This window comes from Lipophrys pholis (assembly GCF_963383615.2).
Source record: "Lipophrys pholis genome assembly, chromosome: 12".
Lineage (NCBI taxonomy): Eukaryota > Metazoa > Chordata > Actinopteri > Blenniiformes > Blenniidae > Lipophrys > Lipophrys pholis.
Genome location: NC_137641.1, coordinates 24,795,114 through 24,818,149, shown reverse-complemented (window position 1 = coordinate 24,818,149; position 23,036 = coordinate 24,795,114). Strand labels below are relative to the sequence as shown.

General features: G+C 38.5%; 2 protein-coding genes across 2 annotated transcripts in view; one reads left to right on the top strand and one right to left on the bottom strand.

The window, feature by feature from the left end:
* Nucleotides 1–1,536, bottom strand: part of pde8b (phosphodiesterase 8B) — a 56,008-nt gene extending 54,472 nt beyond the window's left edge. Inside the window, exon 1 of the mRNA XM_080476910.1 lies at nucleotides 1,228–1,536. Coding sequence (XP_080333036.1) covers nucleotides 1,228–1,275 — 48 coding nt within the window. The 5' untranslated portion in view covers nucleotides 1,276–1,536. The remainder of the gene's footprint in view (nucleotides 1–1,227) is intronic.
* An 11,885-nt stretch (nucleotides 1,537–13,421) lies between these two features.
* crhbp (corticotropin releasing hormone binding protein) lies at nucleotides 13,422–20,064 on the top strand. The gene is made up of 7 exons (XM_080476388.1): nucleotides 13,422–13,645; nucleotides 13,736–13,829; nucleotides 14,462–14,619; nucleotides 15,037–15,247; nucleotides 15,595–15,740; nucleotides 18,702–18,819; nucleotides 18,897–20,064. Exons 1-7 carry the CDS (start codon nucleotides 13,544–13,546, stop codon nucleotides 19,049–19,051), a joined length of 984 nt encoding a protein of 327 aa, XP_080332514.1. The 5' UTR covers nucleotides 13,422–13,543; the 3' UTR covers nucleotides 19,052–20,064.
* Nucleotides 20,065–23,036: the final 2,972 nt, after the last annotated feature.

Sequence of the window (23,036 nt, the reverse complement as noted above, 5' to 3'; positions counted from 1 at the left end):
TAGGAGCAGGTCTGGGTAGTATCACGGTCTGGATTTGAGGCAAAGCATGTAATTTTAGAGAGTGACAGTAAAAAGGCCATCAGCATCACCTCCTCCAGTCCAGCCGCATGAACCACATAACTGTGCAAAGAGTCCGATTTGATTTATTGACTGGGCAGGAGATCCCCTGGGACTGATACCATGGAAATAAGAGATGGAAGAGCAGGCCTAAAGCTGTTATAGCAGCAACGTTTAAAGAGAAAGAAAGAGGGAATCCATGTTAAGAGCTGCGCCGTTTAAGATTTTCCTATTGCTCTATACATCTGTCTTAAAACAGTAGGTTTGAGTAAATGTTGCTGTAAAAGTACATTCATTGTTACAATAAACTATTAAAAGTACAGTTAAAAAATATTGTCACATTATTATTTGTGAAGGTGTTCACTATTTTCAACAAAGTGTAAACTTCATCACTGCTTTATTTGACTTTGTCAGCAGTATTAAATCATCTTCTGTTGAGGCAGCCCTCTGGTGGTCGGCCCCGTATTCAACAAGTGGGTCAAACGTACAGTAACTAAATCAATACCAAAGCCAGATGGCTAAAAATGCAGAGGGTAAACAATGCACATGCATGTCACCATCACAGCTGCTCACTTATTTATAAAGTAGAAGCACCAAGAGTCATTCTTTCTCCAGTTTGGACCTCAATTATCTACTTTAAACTGTTGCAATTGATAGAAATTCACTTTTTTCATGTTTGTATTTCAGAGAAACAACACATCTTTCTTTTTTTTAACACAACTAATAACAAATAAAGTACTTTTCCCAAAACATTTAACTATTTTGTGGTTAATTTCAATGCTAAATGAGGTGAAAGTGTAAAATCGGGATAAAAGTAATGTTTTGTTCAACACAACCTCAACAGTAATAGAACAATAAGAACATTTGAGTGATTTTTTTTTTATGTAGTAATGGCTCCAGTATTGAATAATATAGACGCCATTTGTCTAAATATCTTTACTTATCATTATATTCCTCCTCGAAGTTGGTATTCTCAAGTATTAGATTTTGCGTTTAAAGCACATTGCAGGACTTGATTGGACACCTTATTGCTTTAATAAATGAAGAAATGAAAATGAAGCACAGAAAGAGTCCGGATCCTTCAGAAGAGCCCCCCCCCCCCCCCCACCCCACCTCCATTATTCTTCACCACTATGAATAAGGACTTTATGAACAGCAGTCATCTCCTACCTTTAGAGGTCCATTCTGAGAAAACTCCCCTGTTGACAGTCCACTCATTCCTCACGATGGTTTGTCCTTGCGTGTGAAATACAGAAGAACAGGTAAGTGCAGCAGAACCGCGCGCACCTTTTCACGCTCTGCACAGCGAACAAATGCGCTTGGAGACGCTCCGCGTGCGCACCAGGTTTGGCGGCGTTCCACAGGTACGGAGCCCGGGATGGGTGGTTGGATGTCGGCCTCTGAACTTTATAACCTCCTTTGGTTCAGATCGCTGCGGGCAGGCTCGGTGTCCCTGCGGCCCTAGCGTCCTCGTGCTACAGCACAACCTGGAGGAAGAGTTATGTTATATTATATCCACGCCTACAACTCAAATAGATTTGGAACTTATTTGGTTTACTGCTACTGTGTTTATTTAAAGAGAGATTTGCATATCAGTAAATAAACAATGTTTTGTTTGGGCAACCGAATTGAGAGTGAATTTAGTTTAACTAAATCATAAAGAAACACCAAACTGAACCTGGTTGAGGCGTTTCTATTTAAAAGTAATACAGTGGAGGTAAGTGCTAATGGCTGAACTGCAGTAAAAACGGTTAATGAAGATGAAAACAGCTAAAGAGGAGGAAATCAAAAGAAAGACTAAAACAGTGAAACAGCTAAAAATGGTAAAACTGGTCCAATTACAAAAAAACCCAACTGCTCATGAATATAAAATAGCCTAAATGACTGAAAACAGGAAAACAAAAGCTAAAAGAGCAAAAAAAAAAAAAAAAAGAAGCTTAATTGAATTTCATTTCACACAGCCTATACAATACAGGCTGCAGTTAGTAAAGTTATATATACAGACGTTAAATGTGCAGATCCACTCGAATTTCACTTTGTGGAAACTGGATTGAAACTGTTTAGTTTAGTTTAGTTTAGTTTAGTTTTTTTTGGTCATAGAAGTGGCAGGCTATGGTATAAAACTGAAATGAACTTCTGCCAGAAAAATCCTCAGATCTGATACTTTTCTTGAATATTTAAGGTACAAGTTATTTGCTATACAAGCCAGATGACCCATAAAGAAACAGGGGGGGTGTTAAACATCAGGCTCGTGGGCCAAATCCTGACTGCCAGAGTTCCTAATCCGGTCATGTATGACATCGCAGAGGGGGGGACAAAAATGACAAAAACAGGCTTTAGTTGCAATTGATCAATAAAGTTAAAACTATTCCGAATTTGTCCACTGGGGGAAATATCATTAATAACAAAGGTGCACATTTTTTGCCCCGTTTCAAGTGAAAATGTGACGTTTTTGCATTTTCGTTTCAGAAAAGTTTCATGTTCACCGAGAAACATTTTGATGTTTGTTTGTTTAGTTTTTTTCTAACTATGGCGAGTACACGGACATTCGTATGGACAGATTGCTATTACAGTGACCGTCAACTGTAAACCTACCAAGTCCCAGGAGGATATGGACTGAGGATCACGACACTGTTATTATTTATCCACCTCCAGCATGTGCAGAAGAACTGTTTACTTCAGCCATAGAGTACACACACAGTGGTGGAGTTTCACAAAAGTTGTGTTTTTGTTTGTTTACACAGAGACGAAGTCGGAACATTTTTAAAAAAAAGTCGCATTTTCAGTTGGTCCACGCACCGTCGTTGCATAAACGGACGCCCAAAACACAACGGAAGTTTTACGTTTCCACTTGAAAACGTAGTTGTGTATGTTCACAGTTGTTTATTATTGAAAACCTCTTCAGAACGTACTGAATGAAACTGAGCTGTAAGTCGCCACTGAACTGAAATGGGTTTGATTCCTCTCTTTGGCACTATTGTTATAATCCGAAGGTCAAAACGTACCGATTTTTGATACTGCATGTAAGTAAGTAACTACATTAAATCTCCAAATGTAAAAATAAACTACTACACAACGTGAACCTCCTGCTGTCAGACGTATCACGTTACAGTGTTTTGCATATCAAGGTTGTGCAGTGGACTCACAGCAAGAATATCCCAGTTTTATCCAGTGGAGATGAAACTGTGTTTAATGACAATTACATTTATGGGCAGTTTTTATAGTTGTACATTATAATTATTACTCTATTTTAAGTGTAAAGCTGGGATGAGCAGAAGGAAGTGGTATAGAAGATGGATGGATAGAAAATTGTTAGTTTACACAACCAACCAGCAGTAAAAACGGAATCAATCTTCTCCACTTATAACATGAAAGTAACTTTCATAACTGACAGTAATTTTGATTATTTCAATGCACCTTTGATCCTTTTTTTTGCATTTGTATGTAATAAAAATTGTGAATGTTAAGGTTTCGCTGTGAAAAAGTTGTGTTTAAAGAGTACTCTTCCACGACTTTTATAAAATATCTCCTTTCGACAGATGGTGAGTATAAATGATCAAAAATTCAAACAGAAACTTCATGTTGACATTCATCTACAGATGAACCCCAATTCCAAAAAGGTTTCGCCGACGTGTGAAATGTAAATAAAAAAACGAATCCAATGATTTTTTAATCAGGCAGAGGATGAAACACATGAACATAAAGGAATAACTTCCTGCCTGCGGAGGAAATTAGATTGGTTCTGCAGTGAAGAAAACCTTATTGATCCATCTGTTTCAGCAGAGAACAGACATTTATCTCCTGATGGGTCACTGAGTGCATTAGTTGGTCTCAGAGGAGCCCAGTCAGGTCATTCTCCTGCATAAACAGCGAGGAACAGTGTTCTGGGAATACACACATATTCATAGAAGTGGGGGATGAAGTAGAGGAAGGACTGGGTCACCGTGGAGGTTGTTTTTATATCAACAAAGAGCTTCTTTTTTTTCCTTCTGCATGCAGAAAAAGCCTGGCTCTGTGATTCTGGCGCACGACATTTGCGTGATGCGTGACCACATGTGGTCCGGTTTATTAATTGTCCAGCTTGACGGCAAATGGAGGCTGAATCAATCGTCCGCACACCAAAGGCAACAAGCGCGAAAGGCAAAAAAAACACTGACAGGTTTGTCCTCAGTGGAAACACAGGAAGACCAGAGCAGAGAGTGTCGAATAATAATGCTAAAAATGACCCGATCACAGGTCGCGTCTCCTATGATGTCACACTCTACACAAAACTAGGTCAGGTGTCAGTAACTGTAACTACATGATTCTATCATTCTTTAAAAGTCCTCGTCCTTGTAGTAGCAATGAAACTGTTTTTTTTTTTTTAGTTTTATTGGTTAAACATCATTTATATAATTCAAGATTTTCTTTCTTAAAGACCAGTTCTCTTACTTTGCCTCTAATTTACGCCAGATGTGACCGGGCCAGTGAAAACATGAGGGAGGTTATAAAGACTGAACAAAACAGAAGTCGCACAAGTAGACACACACACACAGGTCATGTAGCGCAAGTGTAAATCCAGAAAGCTCAGAAGACTTGGGCCCATAACCGAGGAACAGCCAAATAGAGGAGGTGGATTGGCTTTGTTTCCTTCTCTGTGACACAAGAGGAGAAACACATTTGTGCTTAACAAGTGCAAGAAAAGCAGAAAGTGTGCAAACAGACTTTTAGGAATGGAACATTGTATGAACGAGACAAAAAGATTAGCACAGAGATTGGAAACCTCGGCGACCCAGGAGACGGTTTTGTCCCCTTTCCGCCAAATAACATTGGTTTTGAGCTACAAAACATGGATAACAAAAAGATAACGGGAGTTTCATGTCCATGAAATCAGTGAAGGAAAATGAAACACTGTAATAAAGAACTGCCCACATTTTCATGCGCTATTTTAGCTGTTTCAGTTTATTGTTGTTTTTAACCCTTTTAGCCCTTTTGAATTTTTGAATGTTTACGCAGCCCTTTTAGCTTTACAAAACCTTTTTAGCGGTTTCAGCCATTTTAGATTTAATAGCTGTTTTAGCTGTTGTATTAAACATATATGTAAAGCTGTACGATTTGCAGGAAAAGCAAACGAATCTGTCTTGGTTAGATGGGATGAATGAGACTTACTTATTCGGATTTATTCACGTTTCATTCCTAAATTTTAAGCTTACCAAGACGTGGGGTTAGAAACATCTATCAACATTTATCAGCTGAAGTAAAATCCAGGTGACGTGTTAGGATGCGACACACATTCTAGTTGAACAACTTTTGTTCCTTTCTTTAATTCGAGTGTCACATTTGTCAACTCAGATCACAGGAGTCCCTTTGAAAGGCCGTCTGCTATGCAACAAAATACATTAAAATATTTATTTATATGTTATTTTGTGAAAGCTGCAGGGAGACACGACAGAGCTGCAGGAGTGAGAGCAATAATGTAATCTTTCAGTTTGCAAACACATTATTTGGAGACAAACCTTTTAATGTAATTTCTTCTTTTTCTGCAGGTTTAACCTTTGACCTTCTTCCTCAAGCTTTACTTATTACAACAGAAAATGTATACAATTATTTTACCATTAAATCTGATACTTTTCCTAAAGGGTCCTTAAATGCATAGAAATAATGATATTTGAAATGCTAATACTTCCTATATAATGCTCACAAGTACTACGAATGTACTACAAACTACAAAGGGCAAACTTGATTTTCAGATTAGTGTGGGTTACATAAAAGAAAATTAAGCTTTAGTGATGCTCAAATGGATTCTTGGAGTGGGTCAAACCTGACCAGCACTGTCCTGTGAAAGCATGAAATATTAACAATAATAGTTCAACTTCAGAACAAAGTTGGAGAAAATTTACACAGTTTATTAGCGCCACTTACTGGATATCTACATCAATTTGTAACAAAGCGGTTAATAGTTTTATGCTAAAAATTAATCTGTTGTGGCTGGTAAGAGTAATATTTCTGTTGCAAATATTTTGTACATTAATATCGAAGATAAGAATATAAACAATTCAAAGTAGTTATAAGAGTTTCGGTTGGATCCCTCTCCACAAATGATTGGATCGCTTGCAGGTCCATAATTATACCAGCAGAGGGCGTAAGAGGTACAGGAGGTGATTTCAAGGTTTCATGGTCTTATTCATTTCCATGCTTCTCCATGTAAACGAAATGTGTTATTCAGGACCAATAGCGCACAGAGTTTACAGAGTAAATGAATAAAATGAAAAAATAAAATATACATTTAGAAAAAAAAAATCTAATCTGGGTTAAATAGTGCAGCAATTTAGACAGCAGATAATAGTCCAGTTTGATGGAGTGGGGCAGCATTAGGGCTTAGACATATTGTTCATGATTTCATCACCTAATCCCTTTTGTGCCATCTACATTTGGCATTTTCATCCTGCTTGACAATATCAATCTCTGTAATATCATCAGAAACAGTTAGGATATAGAATGAAGCACTTATTTTAAAAGGAAACGAAAACTTTTTGCCCCAGGCTGGAAAGAACCTATCATCATCATCATCATCATCATCATCATCATCATCATCATCATCATCATCATCATCATCATCATCATCATCAATTTGTATATAATAATCAGATAAAGACATAAAAACGCTACCATTAAAGCAGTAAACTGTGTACCATATTAATTCTTGTCGGTTTCTTAGAAGCAGCAAAACGCTTCAGGAATAAAGATGCTGAATGTGTTCCCATCCCGTTTACTCACAAGCTGGATTTCAGTCTCTTCTGCTTAACTCACAAGAATGTGTAGCTTAATTCTGTTATGGCATAAGCAGGCCTTTGTTTCTGCAAATCTGAATTATGCATGGCTGCACTGAATCCGTCTTACACACGCATACGCACACACACATTCACACACACACACCATGTCGGCTTCAACCTGTGTGTGTTTGTACAGATACAGGAGAGGTCTAAGGTCGACAGGAAGTTACAGATCTTTACCTTCTCAGGATAAAATGCAGCGGGATGTAAAGACTTAAGTGTCAGAACCTGATTCCATTAAAATTTGCACAAACCCCCACACCAAATACACTTATGTTATGTTGTGTATTATTTGAGTTTGAATGGAGTATGCTTGGTGGTAGATGAGGATAGTAGTGATGTGATAATAATGTTAAGACATTTAATTTTAAGAAATGTGCTGATGTTCACATTAAGCAAAGGAAGTTGTCTTCTAGAAAAAGAAAGTACCTCCTTTTTTTTTGGGGGGGGGGGGGGGGGGGGGGGTACATCCAGGTGTGTGAGAGAATTTTTATTGGAGTAAATTTCAAAATGTTTCATGTAATTGTATCACCTAGAGGCCATCAATAAGGTCTGGCAGTTTACAGTGAGATAAGAAATCCAATTTTTTTCTTTTTTTATTAATGAAAATATAGCGTAACGGGAGGAAGTAAAACTTAGCACATGGTGTAAGTTCCCGTGAGTGTTCTCTCCTGGATCTGGGGGTTGTTCATCAGTGTCAGAGGGGAGCAGATACGAGGCATTCTCACAGTCAGGTCACGACTTCTCAGTCACAGCGTTTGGCTCGGGACCCTGTGAGGCAGCTTGATCTGAGTTTGTATTGCTTCTGTTATCTGCTACATGTGTATTCGTGTTTCACAGTTTTTCATTAAAGTCTGGAGGAATGCTGATTTTTGAATGAAATGCTTGCTTTTCGGGGAAATCACTGCACAGAAACAGGTGGCTATCCCCAAAAGACAGGCGTGATTATTGAATCTGCAAAACTGAGTCCAATGTTTACTAGGTTTTATCTCTGAGAAAGATTCTATTCTTCGCAGGGATAAAGTTAAGAATCTCCCAGTGTTTTTTAATTTGAAGCTCATGCAAAGGTAGCCTAAACCTCCTCCTCATGCTGCTCATCAGCCCGTTCACACACTTCTATGGAATGGAACTCACACGGCAACCAGTTTTTCAAGTTGGCCAAGTTTGTAAAGTCTGACAAAACACTCGAGTTGATGCCATAAACATACATTCAATGGGGTTGAGGTCAGGATTGGGGAAGACCATAAGGGTGCCAGAAGTTCAAAACAAGAGAGTTATTATAGGAATAAACTGTGCAACACTTGCACAGAAGATTTGGAAAATAATGTAAAGAGAGAGAAAAATAAGAGACCAAGATGGAGCCCTGTGGAACACCAGGAAAAGTGGCTTCATGCAAAAATGCAGCAGCATGCAAAATTTTCGAGAACTGCATCGATTTTATCTGACAGCTTTTGCCTAAAGCAGTAATGTAAAGTTTAGGTCAAACATGCGTAGGTGCCAGGCATACCGAATTAGAGGCATTTTAAATAAGTACAAACAGATGTGAATCCTTCACCCTACAATAACAAAGACGTATCTGAAGAAGTCACATTGCCATTGTAGACATTAGTTATATCAGAAGACGTCCCACAGAAAGATTGTTTCCAGAAAGGACACAACCTGACGTGAGGGAGTCTGATGAAGCTCCCTCAACAGAACTTAACGCTTTCAGCTATTCAGCCTTTTAGGGCCAAATTCAAAGATCATAGCTTGAAGTGAAATTTCAAACCACCTCAAACCTGGGCGCCAAATGAAAAGAGGGTCTGTAATTGAAAACAAAACATTGCTGCGTTTACATTTAATGGAGAATTCCTATACAACAGCAACAGTCTACTTGTTGTCATGAAAAACAATCAGTCCTCATGAGAAATATGGTTCCTGCTTGATGCTCTTACTATACGAGACAGAGGAGCTTCTCCAAACACGGTGAGTGGTCACCACAAAATATATTGTTCACATATAACAAGACAAAAATAAATGAAAATGGACTTTGTGATATGCTGCAGGAGCTAAAGTGATGAGATCTAAGATAGGAACCTAATTTAAATGTGTTTTTAGGCCTTTAATCAAGAATGCATTTTCACTGAGTGTACCAAAGCGATCTGCTGCACAGACAACAGAAAGAGTTGCATTAAACACAATCTGTAAGATTTAAATAGAAAGGTTCCCATATCAGAGCTGTTATTTTTGCTATAAACACACTGTGTACATCACAAACAATCCGATTCTATCATAACAGAAATAAATAACACATAAGGAAAAAGGTAGCTTAGACCAAAGAGAGGCTTTATTCTGTCTTAAATCTGAAACATACTAATGGATATTTTAGCAGTATATTTAGCAGTTTATGAAGAACCTTTGAACCCAACACTCTTCCGGGTTTGCCAGAGAGGTAATGAAAATAAAAAAAAATTTAAAAGCCAATATGTGATCTCGTCTTGTTGTTCCTGTCAGTATTTGTGCAGCAAGTCAACCATCTACAGCAGAAACACCAGCGTCTCCTGATGACACCACCTCCGGCTGTACAGCAGAGAACAGGAAGGACCTGCAGTGGGTGGAGAGGGTGGCAGAGTATATCATAAACTGATCAGTCTTCATGCCTCAAAGGAATTTTCACGAGCAAACTACAAAAGAAAGGCCGGCTGTGTTTGCCGGAGTAGAAGCGACAATCTGTTGATGATTCGTTGCGGCATCCTCGCCACATGATGGAGGTCCCTTCTGCCTCTACTGTATAGCTGGAGAACTACATACTAAGTATGTTTACACCCAAGTTTGAAGGCAACTGCCATATAAATTTATTTCAGAGACATCACCGCATGTTTCATTAGGGTTTTAATTATAATCAATATAACACATAGAAATGATAAGCTAATTGTGAATAAATACACAATGTAAGGCCTAATTTACTTTTTTATAGACGTTTAATAATCCAGTATCCGTTTGTTTTCTTTCTGCATTTCCATGTTTATGAAAAGTAACAGTTATTCCAGCATAATGTTTTCTATTGTACGACTGCCAGTAGAATAAAACTTGCTTTTTTATTACTGTGACATTGCCCAAAAATATATACAAGATGCCATTTGCCTTCTGGGTGTGTGTCATATTTTAATGGACATTCTGATTTCTCTCATTTCAAAAATAGCCCAGGACATATAGCTTATCTCGCAGAAGCAAACATGTTGTTTTGAGTGTGGATTACACCGAGGCCCAATTTCAGCGTTTGAATGGACTGACCTTTTGTAGAGCCGAGGCTCTGGCAGACCTGCAGGGACTGAGCACAGGTGCAGACGGGAACGTTGTGTCCTTGATTTTCAATAAAGTCTGTGAATGCAGGAAGGAACTTTACAGCTGTTCAGTCTTTTCACTTATTTTTTGCGACTGTTAATTACCCCCCCCCCCCCCCCCCCCCCCCCAAGCTGGAAATACAGTACATATTTAATCACGATTATTTTTACATCAACATTGGAAAAAGTGCATTATTTTATCAGTTTGTTAAATATTCATAATCAAGCAACTTCTTGAAAAGAGACATGCCCTCCATTATCCCTTCATCAAGCACGTGACTATATTTGGTAACTTCAACATTTCCTAACAATATTATTGTCGGTTATTGAAGACCATCACAGAATGCTTGATTAAACATATTGAGACCAGCGGCACCAATTATGACCGTTCACACACTTTTCATGTTGATTTAAATAGTGATTCCCCTATTTGCATTGGTAATGCATACTGTATCTTCCTCGGCCTCACTGGGTGCATTTACCTTAAAATGTAAAATTAATATATGTGGCATTATGTTTGATCATGTCAAGTTACAATATTTCCATTTTAAAATGCCCAGTATTTACAAAAAGTCATGCTCACTTTGAAAAAAAACGTCAATAACTTTATTGTTCATTACCTTATACCTGCATCTACATTGGAATATCCTTTTCCCCTGTTAATGTGTGCATTTTTTTTTTCTGGAAGAACTTTAAGATGAATTGTATCATGGATTGTTTTATATAAGGAGGATTCTGAAGCTACAAATGGTGAAATATGTGTGATTCTATCAAGTATTTCAATGAGTAGCCTACACAGCGTGGAGCGTGACTTCAATACGTTGCTTAAAGAATAAAACGTTATGTTGATGACACTGATCCATTTATTTAATCACTGTGGAAACAATAAATAATCATCACTGATTGATTTTATTAGTTTTAATTACACATTTACACGTGGGGACTCAAATAGTACTCTAAGCCAGAATTGACCAAAACATAAAGACATGGCCTGTTTTCTTAATGCTGTATTTTATTCCTTGGTTAATCATAAAAAGCTAGATATGTGCAGAATTTCCCTGCACGGGAAGTGTCTGTTCACCACTCTGAACCAGACTTTTCTCACTCTCTGAGAATGAGCCAGACCCCAGTGCTGACGGACCCCCGGGGGGTGTTTGTCATGACCACATCACACACGGAGGGCGTGAAAGCAGCACAGTGAATGAACTCCTGGTGTGAAGTGAAGCTTAATAAATCAGCAGGTTGTGACACGAGTTAGACGTCGCCGTTGTGTTTACGTAAACTCTTCACCAAGCCAATTTTATAGTCAATATATATATATATATATATATATATATATACAAGGAATTACCATATACCCCATCTTCATCTCCTCCTGATCTCATCTTTCGTTTCAGTCAAACTGCAGACGCTGCATTCAATGTGTTTTACTGTTTTTTGTTTGCAAATATTCTTCACAGACTCATTTATACGTATGAAATAGTTGCAAGAATTTTTGCAGACACTATTAATTAGCTCAAGAAAATGCAAATTAAATTTCAGGGTGGTGATAAAATGTATAATTTTATAACCACAAACTGTTATACGAGTGTTATCACACATCCTGACCCATCTCTTACTGTATCAGTGATCACTGTCAGTCAAATTAAACCAGGCAAATGCAGTTTGTAAGAAATCCAAGATCTACATTGAATTTTAAAAAAGGGCGAACTGATGTCTATAAAATGATATTATATCACTTAACTGGACAGCTGTGTGTGGTTTATTTTTGCATATAAAAAACTGTATCCCATATTTTTTTCCCCATTGTTTGCCTTAAAATCGATGTTACACTTCTGTGCCCTCTAAAAATGTAATTTAGAGGATATCAGTTTGTATTTGTGCTATTTATCAATGTTATTTTCATTTTATAATTGTAATTCTAAACAGTTTTTCAATCTTGTTTTATGTTTTAAATTTTTTTTATGTTTATCACAATCTTCATCCTCTTTGGTTTTTATGTGCATCAGCTGGTATTGTTGACTTCTCGATAATCTGACTGATTAGTAGAAGAAAGGCATCGTTTGACCTTTTTTTTTTGAAGTAATATCAGTGGGCGAGTGAATCTCTGTGATTCCTACTGAGCTGAAGGGAAGCTCTGTTACTATTTTACTATACTCCAGTTTACTGAGGGAGGAACAGTTAAAACAAACTCAGTCATCCTGCAATATAAAGAAACATTTGATTTTTTTTTTATTAGACGTCCTCAATAAACATTATCTCCCTTTTATGAAAGCTGCCTGCTGCTGTGTGCGTGTTGGTCGATCGTCTCAGTGGTTCTGTTTCTATTTATGTTTGGTTTAGTATCCGAGTTATGTAGCATCTTCCTCCAGCTAACTGAACTTCACGAGTGAAACTAAATATGATATCATTACTAACATGTTATTACAGGCCATTACATTACATTATTGTTATAGTACAATATCATTATTAGTTATTATTGTTATTATAATGGAAAACAAAATAGAGTAACACAATCATCCATCTGTACCACTTATCCTGTTCGGGGTTGCTGGAGCCAATCCCAGTGGGCGAGGGCAGGTTGCCACATGGCAAACACACAGAGATAAACAACCACACACACTTACATCCACGCCTCGGGGCAATTTTAGCAGCATCGAATGACCTTGCATGCATGTTTTTGGACTGTGAGAGGAAACCAGAGAACTCGGAATACAACACACAGGGTTAGCATGCAAACTCCACAAGGGAAAGGGCCTGTATTTGAACCCACAACCTTCTAACTATGAGGCGCGAGCTCACCACTGTGGCCCTAACTCATTCATAACATCATAACATCAATAACACAATCAACACAGAACTAGTTAATTTTGACTTACTGTAACATTATAAAAAATACTTTAAAAAGATGACTGGCAACGCTAATCACTTATTAATTTGAAGTAACTTACAGAATAGTATGTTGAAACAATTCCAGTTGCATTAGATGATATTGAGGTTCTTTGTCCTGCCCACTGATCTCAGTGTAATCTTTGGAGTTACATTCATTCCTTCATAAAAGTTGATCAGTCAATTACAGAGGGCACAAGTGAGCTCACATCAGCTGCAGACCTGAAAATAAAAAAAAATAAGTCATTAATGTTAAGACCCCCCCCCCCCCCCCCCCTCCCCCCTTGTCCATCCATCCCCCCTCCTCTCCCCATCTTTCATGTTTGCTCTCGTCACCGCCACGCAACAGCCCGCTAAAGATGCGGGGAGGTGGGAGACTCCGCTCCTGGGTTTGTTCCTATAAAAAGCGGCGCGCGGCCGCGCAAGCAGCTCAGACCGCTCGTCCGCTCTCGTGCGCCTCGCATGTCACAGATGCGCGTGGTTATGGAGCGCACGTTCCGGGAGCGACTCTTCTTCTTGCTCATGTGTCTGTCCGTGCTGAAGGGAGACGCCAGGTACATTGAGGTAAGGTCAGCCTCGCTCTCTATCACCGCGTCACGGATGCACGCGCGCAAATATTTGTCGAAAACTTTGCACTTTGTTTTTCTGCTGCAGACCAACGAAATCTCAAAAGATGATTTATACTCATTTTTCAACGCCGAACTCAAGAGAGAAATACCAGAGGAGTTATTGTTTCGCCGACCTTTACGTAAGTCATGCAAACAGATTTGCGTTGCACTTTTGATTGTTTAGAAGAGAAAAAAAAATACTTCACATGTATTTAGCGTTTCTTCGAAATAGAACATTTACACTTTAATATATCAACAAAGGAAGAATATATGGTCTGCACAATGTTATCTGAACTATATGGTCACTAAAGTTTCTCTTTTTATCAAAAACGTGCTCACTTTGCTGGCGTGGCTCCAGCAAAAACAGTGGCAGACTCTTACTGAAAGATTTTATATTCAGCTGTCTGTTATATGAATGTACAAAATGAAACAGAGAAGTATTTAGTTTTGTGGATGCTTGTATGATAAATTGAATTTCTTAACGCCTTACTATCAGGCTCTGTGTTTTCCCCATGATTTCTGTAATTCTTCTTTTGTCTGAGGTTGGAATTCAGCTAATTTTTTTCTATTATTTGTTTTCATTGAAATACAAAAAAGCATTGACATTGAAATAAAAACAAAAACAAAAAAAATATATATATATATAAATTATTGCCCTGAAAAGAAACAAAAATGCCAGTAAAATATGAATATATGACCTTTGAGAGTTTAGAATGAGAGCGAATATAATGTGTTAACAGCATGCATGTGTGACGGTGTGTTTGTCTCCCAGGTTGTCTGGACATGGTTGCAGTGGAGGGTCAGTTCACCTTCACAGCTGAGCGTCCTCAGCTCAGCTGTGCCGCCTTCTTCATGGCAGAGCCTAATGAAGTGATCACGGTGGATTACGACAATGTTGACATTGACTGCAGAGGGGGAGACTTCATCACAGTAAGATGACAAGTCCCTCAAAAACACCAATTCTAACCTCTAAACAAAAGTAGAATCGAAAAATAACCCCAACATCTGCTGTACTGAAGCTTATTATGTCATCCTGTGCTTATTTAGTCTTCAGTTTGTTTTGTGGTACAGCGTGTGTTTGTTTGCCCGCCACTGGGGTTGATTGACCTGCCTGTGTAAGCTTAGCAATGCCTCCTGATCAGACAAAAAGCTCCTTTAACTTAAAGCACTTGTGTTTAACGTTCATACTTTAGCTGACCTGGCCTCCAAGCATCTTAGTGCATCTTTATATTCTAAACCAGAAGAGTCCTCATTGATCAGCCCAAACTACTTGTTAAGGTTGTCCATGTTCTCATGCAATAGACCCGTGTTTGGTGACCTACTTTTTGGCTTGTGTGTCTCATGAAGATGTTTGACGGCTGGGTGATGAAAGGAGATAAGTTCCCCAGCTCCCAGGATCACCCTCTGCCCGTGTACGAGCGCTACGTGGATTACTGCGACTCGGGGTCGCTGAGGAAGAGCGTGCGCTCCTCTCAGAATGTGGCCATGGTCTTCTTCCGCATTCACAACGCCGGCAGCAGCTTCACCCTGACAGTCAGGAAACACATCAACCCTTTCCGTGAGTTAGACCACCCTGATCACGGATAAAGAACGACACGCACATTTGATTTGAACCATGCACACTGTGATTCTGTGGCGACAGCACAAGCCCAGCAGGAGGGCTTCAGTTATCAGTTGGAACTGTGCCCCCTCTACAAAGACCGTAAAAGAAAGGAAAATCCGAAGGCCACTCAATTCCACGATTACCAGATTTTGCAGCTCAATATTTTCTAAGCCACTCTTTTGTTTTCTATAGCTTGTGTGTAAGTGTCCTCTCAATATTGCATCTATGTGATTATTCATTAAGTCTTCACAACACATCTCCTCCTCCTCCTCCTCCTCCTCCTCCTCCTCCTCTCTCCGCAGCATGTAATGTCATCTCACAGTCACCAGAGGGCAGTTACACAATGGTGAGCCCACAGCAGCACAGAAACTGCAGCTTCTCCATCATATATCCAGTAGAGATCGACGTCTCGGAGTTCAGCCTGGGACACTACAACAACTTCCCCAAGGTGAACAGTCATTACACACACTTCAATGCCGCCTCAGGCTCCAATTGACTCTCACAACAATGGGTTGTTTTTTTTCTCCAAGGTATGTTTCACCTATTTAACACAATAGACTTACATTTGTTTGAGATCTAAACCCACTTAAATGCATCAGCAAAATATAAAACCCACATTTATTTAACAAGCTGACCCGTTTTATAAAATGGTAAAAACATGGATTCATGTTTGTATTTTTTTTAACCTGAATGTATGTTTCATATTTGATAAATTAGTTTGCAACATCGTAAATAAATCAATCTTAAACTTTTGTTTAAGCAAGTATTGATAAAAACAACAGTGTAATGATAATAATAATAGGTTTCCATGTTCTCCATGTGCATGCATGGGTTTTCTCTGAGTACTCTGGTTTATACCCACAATGTAAAATTATCGGTTTGAGGTTCTTTGTTGACTCGTAGATGTGATTGTGTCGTCAGTCTCTCTGTATGTGATGGACTGTTATACTGTCCAGGGTGCAGATGCCCTTCCCCAACAGTCAGCTGGATAAAATCCAATATAGCCGTATAGAAGATGGATAAATGGATTAATGGATGACTTCATAGTTCCCCTCAGCTTTATAGATGATTTTAGCTTTTATAAGCTTGTATATAACCTACAACTTAACATTTTTATTTCAGCTAATGCAGCAACTGGCAGCTGTTAGTGGGGAAAAGGCTCTTTTAAATGCAGCACACGCTAACTGTTCTGGACTAAATGTCAGAGGGACGTAGCTTTAATTGGTTTGTACATGCAGTGGGATGCTAAGCTGCTAAAAAAAAACCTGATTTGTTTTGATCAAATTATAGATCATTGCTCCTATTACTATCGGGAGTTGGAGAAGTTAAATGAAAGCTAATACTGGACCTAGAGTCAGACTGGGATAACAAAAGAACTCCTTTCTGCTACCACAAAAAAAAAAAAAATAGAAAAAAATCTTAATTCATGCTTACATTCATATTGTTGAGGTCCCATAAAAGATGACCACCATAAAATTTGACTATCTTAAGTATGCCTCCTTTGTCTTTGTATAGGTGTAAAATTCAGTTGTATAATAATATATTTTTCTATAACCAAAGACATGAATTCTTTGACAATGAATGGTACACAAATGATCTCTGGAATCTGTTTAAGATCAAAATTTAAATAAGAACAAAGACGCTCTCTTTGAAGTCTTACTGGACGAATAAATGAAAAGTAAGAAACAATATTCCCAAGAATGTGGCTTCATGTATATTTCTGGCTAATCAGGGCATAGTATTTATTAATATTGTTATCAATTATATTTCTAATATGTTGTTCTATTCATTTTACAATGTCAAATAAATAAATAAATAAATAAAGAGCACCGTTTTCTGTGCATAGCACCATGCTATTTAAATCCGTACTTAAACATTAACTGAAAAACAATAAAAAAGTGTCTTTAAAAAAATTAAAAAAAGTAGAACCAGCACCTCTACGTCCAGTCAAAAGGTTTGGTCACTCGTCAATAAGAAGGTCATCACAGGATATGTGATGCAGTCCATTTTATAGAGCTCTAAAGACACGAGAACCTCGTATACCAGTGACCTAAGATTTTTTTCAGACGTCATAACTGGCAAGAAACAGGTGCATCAAAATGGTCTGCTAAACTCTTCGAGGAGCTCCGGCTGGCTGAAGTATAAAAACCATTAAGACGTGAAGCAACATCTGCACTCCAGGTGTGTAATCGAGTGCTTCTGCCTGCAGAGATGGATATGTCGACTCCATATCCATTTTACAATCACAGGGTTTAAAAACTGCAGCTTTGAACGTCATTTAAGTCTTAATGGGTTGTTGACTTAAGAGGTTTTTTTTTTGATTGTTGTTTTTCTTTCTTGACACTTGAAAAAGATGACATAAATGTTTCTTTGCTGAGCACATCAGAGAAAGTTAAACACATCCACAGACAAAGGAGCACAACTATGGACTGTTTAAGAATTTAAACACATGCAGTCACGTGGCACAATGTCCACAGTCCAACATGAACAGTTCAAAAGAAAGGACTTTTCTAAATTTACACTAAATTCCCCAGATCTAACAAACAGAAGAAATATACATGATTTCAAATTAATTTCCATTTTTTTTTTCCAATTAATCATAATACTTTATGTGACTTATGAGTCCATGACGGTAGATCATAATGAGGCGGAGATCTGGGGAGATCTCTCTCTCTCTCTCTCAGTCCAAGAAAACTGGGACGAACAGCACATTCTTTGTCCTGTATGACTCTACAGAACACGATGAGCCTCTTGAAAGGTCAAAATAAGTCAGTAAGTTAGTGAATCCAAAGATAGGGTATGACTCCACTGCTGGTTGTATCAGGAAATACTTTAACACTGTGCCATTTCTCACATGTGGAACTTCATCTGCTGTAACAACCCAGAAACGAGCAGCCAAATGATGACGACCTTATAATTCACACCAGCAGAGGGATTATCCATTTCAATACACCGATCTGCTCATTTTGCCTTTAGAATTGGTGAATTCCATGACAACCTTCAATAATTTCAAATACACCGACAATATATTAGTATATATACAAACAATAATTCAGTAAAACCATCATATATTTTATACCATTTTAGGAACTAATCCCAGAAATATAATGAAACACTACATATTTGGACTGTAGAAAAAAACCAGAGCAGTATATATATATATTTATAGATAATCATGGGGCTCATGATTATCTATAAATATGGGGGAATGGTGATCTACTGGTCACTGTTCTGGTCCTTTATGACTCTGGAAAGCATGGAAATGTCCTTGTCAAAAGCAAAACAACCCAAAAAGAAATAGGTGAACGCGTCTATGTAGAATTGATCAACTTCACCCTGAACCCTTGGTCGCTGTAAATAAAGCAGAGTTGACTTTTCCCGGCGCTTACATGTCGGTTGACTTCCACAGCGGTCCATCCCTGGATGTGGCGAGTCCGGGGATTTCGTGCAGCTCCTGGGAGGAAACGGCATCGATACGTCAAAGCTGTATCCCATCACCGACCTCTGCATCACGTTCACGGGACCCAGTGAGTGAATCGCAGACCCCCCCCCCCCCCCCCCCCCCCCATTAAAGTCACAGTTATAAATGTCCTCTCTCCCGCAGCCCACATGAAGATCGGCTGTGATAACACGGTGGTGAGGATGGTGTCGAGCGGCAGGTTCGTCAGCCGGGTGTCGTTCAGCTACAGGCTACTGGACAGTCAGGAGCTCCAGAGCATCAAACTCAACAACGTGGAAGATTTCTGCTTTAGCAACTAAGTCTCCATTTGACCACCAACATTGTTTGTTTGTTTACTATATTCTGAAAGCAGCAGAACCATCTGTTGTAGCAAACACCCTAAGCCCAGAGACACTGACACAAATGTGCACGGAAAATAAGGTTCTGTTATAAAAGAAAATTACAAAATTGACAGGGTTTTTTTTGTTGCTTTTACTCATCTTTTAATCTCTTTTTGGACCAAATAAGTTTCTTTTAGTGTTTGCTAGGATTGTGGTTTTAATTTATTCTGTGTACAACATGTAATTATGAGGACAGGACTCATGGTTGTGGCATTACGGGTTTGTGAGGAGACTTGATGGTGCTAAAATGAATGTCACCTGTGTGTTTTGATGAAAGAAACATGATGCCCTGAGTCGTTGCCTATAGACATCGACAGCAGAACCCGGAGAAAGATGATAAATATAAAATACATATTGTCATGAAGCAGTAAAATTTGATTAAAAAATAAATAAAAAATCACTTTTGTAATAAAAATTTACTGCATGACAAAGCATTCAACTGGCTTCTTTTGTCTTTTTTTTTAGTTTCTTGACAATGACAAGAAAAATCTGAATCGTCACTAAATGCAAGCTTTACGTATAGAAAAATCCAATATTAATCTAGAGGCATTATTCCACATTGAAGTGTTGTTTTTACATCCATCCATCTTCTATGCTGGTTAACAAGGCAAACAGATACGCACATAATCTTACAGGGAAATTTGGAGTCATCAGTTCATGAAAATACACAGACACGAGGGGAGAACATTCAAACTCTGCACAGAAAGGCCTGGCTTGGATTTGAACCTACAACACGCTCACTATGAGCACTAACCACAACTCCACTGTGCAACAACCATGAATAGTGAAAATCAGCACCGGAAGTCAAGAGCACATAATCTCAGGAATAATGATCTTTTGGAGAAAAGTCTATGACCCTGTGTTTGAAATGATTTTCTTGTTAAGCGTGCAACTTGTGAAAAATAAACTAAACTAAAAGTCTTTTCTCCAACAAACCTTATTTCTCAATTTTTAAAAAAAAAAAAAAATCTTCATATAAACAAAGAAATGAAGAACAAACTAATACTTATATTTTATTTAAACACATTTTTATAACTGCAATGCAAAAGTTAAAATGATCCAACAGGCTATAGTCTTCAACACATTTAGCTCGTCATGAGGCTAAAGTGAAGGTGTGATGAAGCACACACACACACACACACACAAAAACCATAGACTGTGGTCTTCCTCTAGTTTTCTCCCCCTGCAATAAACTCATTCAGCAAATCCCCTCCATCAAACCGCTGCTGCCATCAAACCCTGTTGTGTTTTTAGTGGAATGTGAGATGTCCCACAGCCACGTTCCCCGAGATGTTGTGAAAGAGGAGCAGTGCAGGGGTCAGAGGTCGGGGGTCCTTGCTGCTGGGCATCTGCCTGATGTGAGAGCTGTGCTCTCTGACTTGTTATTAGGAACTTCAGCCTGCTGCTGTGGATGATAAACTTCGCAGAGATTGCGCCTCGTCTTCACTCGTGTTCGTGATTTCCAGGGGCAGAGTGTTGAGGTGGAGCCGAGCACAGAGTCTGTGAACCCCCGGCTTGTTTTTGCTGATGAGGTTGTAAAGATTGTAAAGTATAGTTCACTCTAAGGCCACAACAGTAACATTAATTTGAATCAAATGAATAAATGGACTGAAAGAAGTCTTTTAGAGCCTATTACTGTAATATAAAGCCTAAGTTCTTCATTACATTTACATCACAGTCCATTCTAACATGTGTTTTAATAAAATATATCAGTCCTGAATTAAAAATATAAAATATTTACAATTGCAAAGACAATTTTCACAAAGCATACTCGTCACACAGGTCATCAAAGATGCATTTTTAAGCCTTTACAGTAACGTACTCCAAGCTTTCTGCAGTCACATACCACTAAACACCTGCTATTAAATTTCAGTCTCGGGAGTTAACACCAGTTAACACCGTGCAGGTTTTCAGCTGTGCGTCTGTGCCAAACCCCTCCGACGAGCAGCGGCGTCACCGTGTTCATAACTGCCCCTCACTGTTGCTACAAGGAAAACAGCAGGCGATATCTCTGAAAATAATGACGTGGAGGGAGCAAACCAATGGGGCGGCCCGTGATTAAAGCCCCCGTAGGTGCACTATCACTGATAGACACCTGTGGCCACAGCCTGGTGATGAACAACCTGCTCATATCCTCACAGTGGAAAAAAAAAAAAAACTGTGCATGTGTGTTGTGTTAATCAACACCTCTCGTGGTCTTTCACTAATCTAATTCAAATAGTACGGCAGCGGGAGGCGTGCATATGAGGGAGCTTCCAGTGAAACTGTTCGGTTGAGATCCTCATTCATCCTTTTATGAGCAATTCCCACACACAACTCTCACACAGATGGCAGTGTGGTTAAAACGTGAAGACATATTAACAAAATGGGAAAACCACAATAAATAAGACAAAAAGCAATGATGCAACCAATAAGACATACATTGGTGCCCCCTCCCCCACAAAAAATAAAATGGGTTTGGTCTGTATGAAGCAAGTCTAAGTTAATCATATTTCTGATGCCACTAAATATACTGTATCTTAACACTTGGAAACTCAATCTCATCGCTCGGTCGGAGTTGCAGATTGTCAAAATGGCTTTTATGTTGTTGTAACCACAGTCCTATTTAATTTGATATGTCATATAACAGAATTCTACATTATTGGGGTTTTTTGGGGTTTTTTTTAGAACTGGGGTGGAAGAGCCAAGGCCAAGTGGCTTATTTATGTCTCCCAAATGAACAACAATTTAATGACAATATGAATCTTTGATTTAAGAGTGCATAACAATAAGACATTGCTTAAGCCAGATTTCTGAAGATTGTGAAAATAACATAAAACACTTCAGCTTTACAGTTACTTCCATCTACTACTTCATGGCAGGTCATCACTGTACATGATTGATGTCTGAAAATATGTTTTAAAAAAAAATTGAAAATTACAACACAGTATTTGATCAAATACAGTCAACTGGTGAACCTAGTTCAAGTACTATATGTCGATGAAATATATGTCAAATTCTGGCCTTAGAGGATGCTTTCATTATGGGTGTGGTATAATAGACTTGATTGTAGTGAGTGGATCATCATCATATGCATATGGGACGTTACAACAGGTTGGTAGAACATTTTGGTAGAATCCACAAAGACAATTATCCCATTCAGAGGAGTTTTTACACGACAAATGATGAAACATGGGTGATTAAATTGGCCAATTTGCATCAGATTTTCTTTTATAATTAGTATTTAATGATGTTTGTTTACATTATGAAAAAAAAACCCCACTAAAGTAAAAATCCCACAATGTTTCCCAAATGTCCTGCTGAGGTTTATTATGATTAGCTCAAGACCTCAATATCAAATCAAACAAAATGCTCACAAACTGTTTTATATTCAGTAAATGGCACAGAAACACTCAAATCAGAACATTTCTGATTGGTTGAAACCACGTTTCATGATTAGTTCAGACCTTTCTGAATGATTACAAACTGACATTTATCTTTACACAATAAAAAAGCCATCCACTGACACAGTACACCTCAACTGATCCGAGTTGAAAATACAAATATTTGTAAAAAATATGTTTTTGAGTCCTATATTTGAAAAGTGTCCTGCTGTGCTGTGTAACAACCCGAAGCAGCCGATGTCGTCCCTCATGTGCTCAGTGATATGATAAATGAACAAGCCCGGTGACGCATTCGCTCCTTGACGTGAATAATCTGAGACATTAGATAGTTTTCTACGAACCATTACACACAGTTTACGACATCTTTTCTATAAATCATGAGCTAAAGTGCACAGGGCTGTATTTTACGCCACGAAGCAGTTAAAACATTGCTCACAGAAGTGTGTTTTGGATTGACGGGTCTGGTTTGGTCGATGCTAATGCTGAGCCGCTCCGTTTCTCCACAGACTTGAAGAATTAAG

Coding starts and splice junctions, on each gene's coding strand:
- crhbp (XM_080476388.1), top strand. CDS start 13,544: ATGTCACAGATGCGCGTGGTTATGGAGCGCACGTTCCGGGAGCGACTC. Junction 13,646..13,735: donor GAGACGCCAGGTACATTGAG/GTAAGGTCAGCC, acceptor TTTCTGCTGCAG/ACCAACGAAATCTCAAAAGA. Junction 13,830..14,461: donor ATTGTTTCGCCGACCTTTAC/GTAAGTCATGCA, acceptor TTTGTCTCCCAG/GTTGTCTGGACATGGTTGCA.